This window comes from Xiphophorus hellerii, chromosome 15 (assembly GCF_003331165.1).
Source record: "Xiphophorus hellerii strain 12219 chromosome 15, Xiphophorus_hellerii-4.1, whole genome shotgun sequence".
NCBI lineage: Eukaryota > Metazoa > Chordata > Actinopteri > Cyprinodontiformes > Poeciliidae > Xiphophorus > Xiphophorus hellerii.
The window spans coordinates 15,132,272-15,143,124 of NC_045686.1; the positions used below are offsets into that span (position 1 = coordinate 15,132,272).

The 10,853-nt window shown below is 41.8% G+C and overlaps 2 protein-coding genes across 5 annotated transcripts; both read left to right on the forward strand.

Annotated features, from left to right (window-relative positions):
• The first annotated feature begins 2,732 nt into the window (after positions 1–2,732).
• Positions 2,733–6,210, forward strand: LOC116733715 (R-spondin-3-like). Its single transcript, XM_032584522.1, has 5 exons — positions 2,733–3,235; positions 3,623–3,814; positions 4,963–5,103; positions 5,186–5,332; positions 5,420–6,210. Exons 1-5 carry the CDS (start codon positions 3,130–3,132, stop codon positions 5,614–5,616), a joined length of 783 nt encoding a protein of 260 aa, XP_032440413.1. The 5' UTR covers positions 2,733–3,129; the 3' UTR covers positions 5,617–6,210.
• A 411-nt stretch (positions 6,211–6,621) lies between these two features.
• Positions 6,622–10,446, forward strand: LOC116734394 (E3 ubiquitin-protein ligase rnf146-like). Of its 4 annotated transcripts, none has more exons than XM_032585760.1 (4): positions 6,622–6,816; positions 7,720–7,800; positions 7,879–9,671; positions 9,766–10,446. In XM_032585760.1, the coding sequence occupies exon 3, from the start codon at positions 7,880–7,882 to the stop codon at positions 8,951–8,953; it is 1,074 nt and encodes a 357-aa protein (XP_032441651.1). In that variant the 5' UTR covers positions 6,622–6,816; positions 7,720–7,800; position 7,879; the 3' UTR covers positions 8,954–9,671; positions 9,766–10,446. The 4 variants fall into 4 exon arrangements, with proteins under 4 accessions (XP_032441651.1, XP_032441649.1, XP_032441650.1 ...); XM_032585758.1 differs by having other exon boundaries at positions 7,720–7,785; XM_032585759.1 differs by having other exon boundaries at positions 7,720–7,785; positions 7,879–9,663.
• The last annotated feature ends 407 nt before the right edge of the window (positions 10,447–10,853 follow it).

Here is a 10,853-nt window from a genome sequence, read left to right on the forward strand (position 1 = left end):
ACACACAGGGCAAATTTTGATCTCAAAATTAATCTTCTTGCAAAACCTGTCAGTTTGGGTGGACAGCCAGATACGGTTGGTGTCACTGATGTTTCATGTAGCGATATCAGAGAAGGCTGAATACAAATGTATGGAAAACCCTTCAGATTTTAATTTGCTAAAAACAAAGCTTGCAAAAGATTTTCTTTCACATTCACAATTGTGCATCACTTTAGTTAGGGAGGTTGAGGTGTATGAATACTTCTTCAAGGACCTTTGTAATTCTCCTCTTCCTGTCACTTATTCGGGCCTCGATGAAGACATTCCTTGCCCTTATGTCGTTTTTTTTTTTTTTTCTTTTCTTTTTCATTCCAGAATCTGATCTGGCACCCCTGGGAGCATTGCCTTCTCATGTTTATCTCCCTGCTCAGATTTGGGGAGGTGTTACTCGGTCGCCCGAGCCTTCCACATGTCTCTCAGGAGCAGATTTGACTTACTGCTCACTCAGTGATTCACATATTTTTATACCGGAGCCTCAGATAACACATCTGCACATGTTTTCAAAACCCAAATGTAACTGTTTTGACTTCTTTTACTTGCACGCGTGTTGGCTGCAAGGTAATTTGAAATAAATAATAATAATTAAAAAAAAAAACGTTGGTTTTTAAGGGGGGGTTTAGAGACTCTAGTTCAACATATGTGCTTCACAGAGATGGTCAATATATCTATGCAGTTTTGCTCCCTGCTGGTTGATGGATGATGTTTCTCTGCAGCAGCTGGCTGGACATCCAGAGGCTCCTCTCACGTGTCATTTTATTGTCCTCTTTTCATGCTTTGCTTTCGCTCCTAGAAGAAAATTGGGCTCTCATTATATATGTGTTTGTTCTTGTGTATTAAAGCTGAAGCCAAACTAAAATGACGCCTTGTCCAGCTCCTCTCTTCAGATTCCTTCTCTTAAATCATTTTTTCCAACATGAATCCTCTCCGGAATGAAGTCCCTCTGCAAATCTCTGGCTGTTTCCTCCTGTGACATTTTTCCAGACAGACTCAGAAGTAAAAAAAAACCTTCACGTTTCTTAACAAGGAACACATGCTTTGTCCGCTTTGCTTAAACTCTATTGCATGAAATCGATCTAGGAGCGAACGGACGAGGGCTTACGGGGGGAAAAAAGTACGCTTTTATCTCCACATTTTGCCTCAGAGCCAGAAGATGATGGGATGTGAATTGACAGGGTCTGAAAAGATTGCGGGAGAAATGTGAAATAAGTAGGAAAAGGCATTCCCAGACCCCTTTATGGATGTGAGTAACTGTTTTGGGAATGTAGAACATCTCAGAGTTCCCAAAACAACTGATAATACACACTGGGAAGGCAAACAAAATCTTTGACTGTCCTCCAGCTTTTTTTTTCTTCTCTCGCCTTTTTAGCAAAGATCCTCTATGACACTTGCACATCTCTAAATTTGCTTTCTCATTGAGAGGTAGTCAAATCATCCAGCGAAGTTTTGGTTCTCATTTTTTGAACCAGTCTCTTAATGGAAAACACACAGCTGATGGCTGCTGGTAGCCTTGAACAGAAAAGGTACGGACGCACATTTCCTCTGTATGTGGTTTCAGTCGGCCCGGTCGTGACGGGCGGAGGAAAAAGTGAGTTTTAAATGAAAAGAAACAAGAAGTTGTTTTCATGAACTCACTTCTGGTTCCCTCCAAAACTCACCAGCAACTTTAGACGGACTTTATTTTCTAATTCTGTTTTTTTTTTTTTTTAAAGCACACCAATCCATACAGTTAAATAAAAAAAAGTGTATTATTGTATAAGGTAAATATTTTGTACTCAGACATCCACAATTGTATAAAACAAGCAGAGAAAGATGATATTCTAAATTTTAAAAGAAACATGTTGAAACCCTGATTTTAACATTTTTCCTGGTGTCCTGATGCTGATGCATTTCCATCTGTTTTTGCAGATAATCAACTGATAAATTATTACTTCATTTTCACTGTAACAATGCTGCATGGCTACGTAACACACAGGCTGTAAACGCTACATGATGCAATAGATAATCAGTGTCACAATATTTTTATAAAAGATGAATGAATGACGACTAGTTAATGTGGTGAGTTTAAACTGCTGGTGAAATATGAACATGTACGAGTTCAGTTCTAACCTGTGTGAGCTGCAGTTAAACCTGGTTCTTTTGAAGGGTGACCTTTCACCTCGGATCAACCTGAACTCAGGGTGACTTCGGATCGACGTCTGTCTGAGTTTGTTAATTTCATTTCTTTCTGTCTATATTGCCACATCAGTTGCCCGTTTTGAAAAGAGACGCTAAAGTTTTCGTAGTTTTCACACATCCTGGCAAAGTAACATGTCGTGAGGTGAGTTTTGCTTAAAAGTAAAATGTTGTAGTTTAGGTCAGACGTGCAGGAAGCGGGTTTTCCTGCAGCCACGTGGGCTGCGACAAGCAACCATGCAGCAGCACCGAGAAATTTCTAGAGACCTTCTGCAGCACATGTGCAGAGTCGTGAAAGCTTTGTGCTTTGCCTTTTTTATTTGTATCTACTTTACTTCCATAAACTAGATTTGTTCATTGTTATTTTTCTAGACTTACCACAAATCTGATCATCTGATTCTTGGTCCCAGCAACCAAGATCATTTACAGTTGAAGACAGGGAGTGGGGGTGGAGATGCACTTTAAAGGTGGGAAAAACAACATAAACTAAACCAAAGAGGGAATCTACCTTCAGAAAGAGCTGGGGGAAAGTTCCCGTCTGTGCACTGATCCACAGCAACAGACACCGTAGATGTGACAATGGATTAGAAGGAGGGATGAGGAAAAAAGGAAAGGAGGGTGGGAGTGTGAACATGTGTGGGAAGAAAAAAAGAGCTTACTGAAACCTTGCATTTGTTGGAGGCTTGACTATCTTGTGATGGCTCCTCTTCTGTCCGCTTTCTCCACGCCGTCCTGCCAGCTCGCGTAAACTCATGGAACGCACGCTGGGCTTTTTCTTGGAGAAAACATTTCTACACTTCACCGCTGCAGTATTTGCATGGACCCAACTGAAGGAATACCATGGAGCCCCACAACGACTCATTCAAACACGTCCCTGCTAGATTTTGGGTGTGACGTGACGCCTCTCTGCATGACTGGATGAACTTAAGGAAAAGGAAAATGCAAATACCAGCGTTAATCTGGATGCTGCAGCTCCTGAACGTTGCAAAAGGCCCGGACAGCACAAGCGTTCTGAGATTTAAACGTGAGTCTGGTGTTTGCGTCGATTCTTCAAAACCAACTGCGAGTCTTTGTGAACTCTCCTGCTAGGGGACAGAGCAGACAAGGGGGTACATATGGAGACGATAAGCGTGGACTGTTCAGCTTTCAGGGAAGGATGTGGTCATAGATTTCCATTTGATTTACTCGCGTGCAGGCAGAGATTTTACAGCTCAGATCACAACTCATAAAAGCAAGTAGCCTGGAATATTTGCATGCTGCAAAACAGAGTCTGTTGAATGGAGTGTGTAATCGGAACCTTAATAGTTGTATTTTTATTTATTTATTTATTTTCCAGTCCAGCTCCTTCCAACAGCTCTCATGCTGTGCAGGATGAATTTTAATTCCTTGTTTACCTCTAAACCTATGACAGGTAGTGATCCGGCGGGCAGCGGCTGTCAGGTAGGATGTGCAACATGCTCTCCGCTGAACGGCTGTCTGTCCTGTAAGCCTCGCTTCTTCTTCCACCTGGAGCTGGACGGCATCCAGCAGAGGGGGACGTGCATGTCCTCCTGTCCCCGAGGTCACTATGGCATGCGCTCTCCCCACATCAGCACTTGCATCAGTAGGTACCCACAAAATTAGAGAACCTAGGTTTAATCAAAGGCTTACAAAATGATGGATATATTTATATATATAGTGCTCTGCAAACGTGTTCACACTATATTGGCCGTTATTTTTATTTTATTTTTTTTAGTTTGTTACATTACAATTGCAAGCTTTTTTTTGTTATATTTTTGATTTTATGTGAAAGAGCAATGTGACTGAGGGGCATAAGGAAAGGAAATGAGAGATTTTGGATGACTAAATCTGAAAAGTGTGGCATGCTTTTACAGCGGCAACCATTTGGGATATGTTTCTATGATCTTTAGGGTAAGGTTAGGGCTAGTAACTAAAACCTTTGCCTGTTTTTCTTTGTATAATAGCTGAAGCTCGGTCAGATTGCCTAAAGAGCCTCTGTAAACATTAATGTGCAACCATTGCCACAGATTCACAATTGGATGTGGGTCTTTACTTTATCTAGGCTATTTTAACTTCTTTTTTTTATCTGAAGCCTTTTATTACATGTTAGATGTTTGGTTTTGTTGTTCTGCTGTAAGGTCAGCCTTAACCTCTAACAGGTTTTCTTCTTGGATATTTGGCTCCGTCTATCCATACATAATTTGCAAAGTAAAACAAAAACCTGGTGCTGAAATATTGTTTTTCTGTTGATTTGTTGGGGCTTTAATGTAACTTAATGAATTTTGCATTCATCCAATATTTTTTGTGCCAATCTGAGCATGTTACCTAAAATTGGTGTATTTTATTGGCCTTCTGACATTGGCTTAAATTGTTTTATCAATTCCACAGAACCTTTAATATGATACTAACTAAGTCAATTTGCTAGGAATTATTCCTTAGACTCCTCTTTTAGGTAATCATTCAGTTGTGAAGCAGCCCCACACTACCATGTTTAACAAAGTCTTGTTAATTGTATCGGTAGAGGTTTGTGCTCATCAAACATCTGTGGTCCCCCCCCCCCAGAAATTCAACAAAATAACAAAAACATCCAATTTTATTTTCAAAATGCATTGTTTTCTTTTCTTTTCTTTTCTTTTCCAATATTCTGTATTGTTCTGGCACATGTGGGTCCACCAGCACAAGCAGCAGTATTTTGCTGATGACAATGTGGTTGCTCTGCACTGACCAAGGTTCATTCCTATTGGCCTGCAGAGTGCAAGGTGGATTGCGCCTCCTGCTTCAGCGAAAACTTCTGCACCCGCTGTCATCCCGGCCACTTTCTGTTCCGGGGCAAATGTGAAAGCAGCTGTCCGAACGGGCTGACCGCAAACGCTGCACTGCGAGAATGCACAGGTACGACGCTTCTTCACGGCAACATGAAAATGGCTGAAACTGGGGTCTAAGCAGCGTAATAGATTGCATCTGTCTTTGTCAGAGTGCCCTGAAGGATGTGAGCTGTGTGTGGGGAGGAGCAATTGTACGAGGTGCAGAGCAGACATGTACCTCCTCCATGGCCAGTGCAACCACACATGTCCCAAAGGCTTTGAGCCTGATGTCCAGCTCATGCAGTGCATGCCCCAAGGTGAGAGACACTGTCCTTACCTTGCGTTTTATCCCTCTCGCTCCGATGAGTGTGTTGCAGTTTCTGATTGCCCTCTGTCTCTTGAAGTTCATTGTGAAGTTGGAGAATGGACGAGTTGGGGTCAGTGCGTTCGGAAGCAGAACACGACGGTCCACAGGCGGGGGGAGGAAACACGCACACGACAAATCCTGCATTTCCCAAGCGCCTCCGGTGACCCCTGCCCTCACGTTTCAGAGATCAGGAAATGTGCAACAAAAAAGAAGCAGAAAAGCAGGTCGGAATGAGCTGAGGAAATCACTTGTAAATTATTAAACATTCAGTCTTGTATTGCTCCCTTCCACTTTTGGGGATTTGGTAATATTTCTGAAAAATAAATGATTTTCTCTAAGAGTCCACAAGAAGTGAAAAGAATCGGTTGGTCCATTTAGGATGTTTTTTTGTTGTTGTTTTTTATTAATTGATTTCATGGTTAAAATCTCATATTTAGCTGCCACCATTTCAACATACTACGTTGGTGTATGTTTTTACTCAAACAGTTCAAAGCGACTACAACTTTTTCTCGTGAATGATTCAAACAAATAATGTAGATATGGTGAAACAACAGTGTGAGGAATAAATCTGATCTTTGCACGAGAATGTTACTCAAATATGTTTACAATCTGTAATTTGTAATCCTAGTTTTTTTTTATAATGTAAAATGTGATTACATTTCTGTCTGTTGGAAAAGAGATGCTCTTCTTTATGTCATTTTTTCATCTAGAGTTGTTTGATCCTGAGTGGGTATAGTTCTGCCATTGTACATATAGTAAACCTGTGCGGACAATTTTGTTATTTGTGTTGCTATTAAAATTTGCTTCTAAAGTTACAAACACATGAAACGTTTGCCCAGAAATGTTTGTCCAGTCCAGCTAGCCGGCTGTCACTTTTCTCTGGACGCAGAGCTTTTAAAATATAGGGACAGTCACATTATTGTCTGTGTGTCCAGATGGAGAACTTCTAGAATGTCCTACAGGTCATAAGCTGTAGTGTATATAATAGAATAGAAAGGATTTTTATAACAAACAGAATATATTCCAAACAGAAAGGCTTAATCTTTACGCAAAGACATGAAACATTTAAACAAACTTTAACTCTTCCTTTTGAACACTAACGCCTAAAATAAAATGTCAAATGAATCTACATTAACTTAACACAGGGCACATTATTTAATTAAATAAAAAGGAGAAAAATTTGCTCAAACAATTAGGACCTAAGTGCGCAGCTGCAGTAGTGCGTGTTAATGTCTGTGTGTTAGCGCCTCCTCTGGTCACTAAAGGCATCTCAGGACTTGGGAGGGCCGCCGCCGCACCTCAGGCTCTATCAGTGCTAAAACATTATAATTTCTTGTCATATCTTTATACACAGCGAAAACAAATGACTGGGGGTTTATAAATATCTCCATCTGGACATCAGGTGAAGACGTTGTAGGAGTCTCCTGTTTTCAGGTAAGCTAGCTAAAAGCTAACCCCTAGCCTACATAGGCTAACATAACAATATTGTAGTGGAGGTGAAAAGATAATATTAGTTTGGGAAATGTTTTACTCGGCTGATCGTCTGGCGGTTACATTACTCCCCATAAGACAGAAAAACATCCGAGGTCGCGACAGGACAGGAGAAACTTTATTTTGTTAGCAATTTAACAGTTTGCCAACGTTAGCTTAGCTTGAATGGCTTAGCTGGCTTAAGCTTTAACACTGTTAAACAGCGTTTTGTAGCTTAATCTATTAAGCTACAATTTTGTCATATTGTTTATGACAAAATACATTCTTTCGAAAACAGATAAAAATGTTTGCTACTATAGAATATTTTTTGTGGTTTTTAGTAATTCCGAGATGTTAATGTGGGTTGTGTATGTATGGGCGTTACCAGAAATAAACACCTGTTTCCCCATGACAGCAGAGCGGTAAGAGGGTTACAAACAAGATTTTAAAAAAAAATCACTAGGTTCAAGAAGTTTAAAACGAGCGACATTTATATAAAATACCCAGGTGATTACTTATGTTATAAATTCTACAAGTTTTTGACTAAACATTCGATGGTGACGAAACAAATGCTGAAGAAACCTGAAAGTGGTAAACAGTTTTGCACTGGTAAGAAGTTACCACAATCAATTAACTAGGAATCTAAATCTGCTCATTTTCATTTGACTGTCTCAGATTAAAACCCCAAGATTTATACTTTCTGTTTTTGGAGTTACTGGTCATCAAGCCGCAGATGAAGTAAAACCAGAAAAAAATGGGCATTTCAAAACTATTGTAGTCTCCATAATGTGTACAGTTTGACGTGCTCAAGAAAACTGTCCTGTGAGAGATTTTCACCCTGTGCACTGGCTGTTTGTTGTGTTTCAGGGCGAGGAGAAGGAGGAGGACGGGGCACAGCAACAAGAGACCCCAGCCACATGAGACGCATAGCAAGTATTTACCAAACCAGTTAAGCTGTTCACTTCAGTGCAGAAAGGAGCAAACTTCCCACCGGGTTTACCATGACGGTTCCGTTTCTCTCCGCAGCATGGCCGGGTGTGGAGAAGTGAACCTGTCTGAGAACACCCCAGCTCCTTCCAAGCTTAAAGAAGATACAGAAGACGACTCTTGCAGCTCCACCACCACCGCCACTGTACCGCCGGAGTGCGCCATCTGCCTGCAGAGCTGCGTCCACCCTGTCCGTCTCCCCTGCTGCCATGTCTTCTGTTTTCTGTGCGTGAAAGGCGCCTCCTGGCACAGCAAGCGCTGTGCTCTCTGCCGGCAGGAAATCCCAGAGGACTTCCTGGAGCGCCCGGACCTGCTCTCCCTCGAGGAACTGAAAGCCGCGGCCGCTGGTTTGAGCCGCGGCGGGAGCGAGTCACGCGGAGACTACACGTGGTACTACGAGGGGCGCAACGGCTGGTGGCAGTACGACGAGCGCACCAGCCGAGAGCTGGAGGAGGCCTTTATGAAGGGGCGGAAAAGCACCGAGATGCTGATTGCAGGGTTCCTATACGTGGCGGATTTGGAGAATATGGTGCAGTATCGGCGGAACGAGCATGGCCGCCGGCGCAAGATGAAGAGGGATGTAGTTAATATCCCTAAGAAGGGCGTGGCAGGATTGAGGCTGGACTCTGAGCCTGTCTCCGTCCCCGCTTTACCAGCGGCGGTCTCTGCTACAGGAGAGCGTGTGAGCTCAGCTGACGGCTCCGACTCCGCAGGTCAGTCCCAGCCTTCATCCTTTGGGATTTTGGTTCCTCTTCCTCCTGTCAGACCTCAAACGCTCCTCGGACGTCATCTCGGCAGTCCTCTGTCTCCGTCACCGTCGCCTCTGGAACAGTCTTTCTCTCAGCTGCTAATCAGCCAGCCAGAGGGCGAAGAGCTGGAAGGCGACGGCGAGCTGCAGACGTACGAGTCTGCATCGGGGAGCAGCGAGAGTGAAGAGGAGGAGGAGGAAGACAGCGAGAGGAGAGGAGAGCCTGAGGAGCGACTGAGACGCACACAGAGGCCACTAAGGGAGAACCAGCCAACCAGAGTTCCTCCAAGAGGCATGCCGTCCAGCTCCGGCCTCAGCCTCCGCTCGCGCAGTCCTGATGGACAGTGCACCGTCACAGAAGTATAGCCCACCGGAGGGGTCCCCATTTCATAAGACTCGTTATCAGCTCAGCAAAAAAATGTCTGAAGACGCAAATCATCTCAAAGGTCCGATTAAAAGGAGAAATACCGCTGCTTTATTGTGATAATGTGCCAAATATGATTTTTTGTGTCTGCCTATTTTTCTATGTTAAAATAATTAGTGGGTTCAATTTAGCCTGTCTGCTGAAGCTTTACAACAATAAAAATAATTTGCAGTAGGTAGATAAAATTAGAAGGAACATTTAAAAGGACACATATCATGTGTTAAAGCCTTTTCCATTCCAGAAATATAAGCGGCAAGAAAAGGACTGTTTTCTTACAGATATAAAACAACCTGGTTCTATTACAGGTGGACGCTTCAACAGTTCCTGGACAGATGCTGGAACTCTGATGTATCCAACCCCAGTTCTGTGCTGGTGACAGCAAAAATATATGGTTTTAATTCCTTTAAAATTGAATCTTCAGGCCCCTTAAATAGTTAGATGCATTAAATCTATTCAATCTTCTCTTCATACAGCCTCTTTCCTTGTTGTGTCCTTCCTTTCTTCTCTCTTTCTGCTTCTCTCTGTTTGCCCCTCCATCCTACATTTTTCTTCTTTCTTTATATCTTCCCTTGCTTTATTGTAATTGCTAAATAATCCACTAATAACTCACAGGAGTTCCAGCACATATTTATGATCTGTGGAGCCCCCCCCCGTGGCTGTGTTCTTCGCTGATATAGAGAAACTTATCGTTTTGGTGAGTTTCATTTTTTTTTTTGCATTTCATTTTCTGGCAAACACAAAACTTATTTTCAAGTCAAACCATGCCTTTTCTCCCAAATCGTTTCAGCTCAGTGATTTTTTTTAAACATTTTTTTGGGCTGATAACTTTAATCATTTTTTTTTGTTTTCAATTTCTGGGCGATGAAGTGAAAATTAAGCTAAAATGTAGCAACTTGCATAAGCACCGCGCGGATGCTTAACAGCTGTTTTTCTGTCACGTTGCACTTATTTTTCATTTTGAAATGTAGGTACTCAGGATGTGATCTGCTGAAACTGAAACAGGAGGTTATATAAACGCGACGTGTGCGAGAGCAGAGGGAGGCTGTATTCCCTCTATTTTAGTGTCTTGTTTTAATTATGGACTGTTGGTGCTGTTGTGAACAGCGCTGGGTGCTGAAAAGCTACTGGCAGATCCACTGGAAAGTTTTTGTTTCTATGTTCAGGAGCACACATTTGGGTTTCTATTTTTGACTGAGCACTCCTAACAGAGCCACTATCAAAGTAGCTGCACTGACGTGTTCTTGGACGAGTTCGGCCTGTTTACTCTCTCGCTCGGGTTCTTTCCCTTTTCCTCCTGCTGGTTTTGGTCGTCTTTTCTCAGTTGGACTCTTTTTGTGTGTGTGTGACTACCTTTTTTTTTTTTTTTTCATTTGTGTTGTGTTTCTCTAGTGATGTGTTGTGAAGCTATTAAAGTGTAATCAATGACTTAAAATGACATGCTGCTGAATAACATTTTTTAAGACAAAATTTCAACAATGAAGCATTCATTTAAAAACTAAGGTTGCAAAAAAGAATCAGAATTTCTAGCTCAGGCTTTTTTAAGATTGGTGATTGGCCAGAAAAAACGCCATCAGTGCACCCCTGATAACAACTAGTACATGTTGTATACATTTAAAAAAGTCTGACTTGTGACATTAGATTACGCCAAATATATCCTGTTTATGTCAGGCTGTATTACTAACATTTTTGCAAAATTCCAGAATGATTTTCTAAAATCAGAAGTTAAAACACATTAACCATAGGATTATGGGTTACTGCATAACACATCTTAATATATAATTCAACGTGAAACGAAAATATTAGTCTCTTAACTCATATATTGTTGTTTTCTTTGTTGTTGTG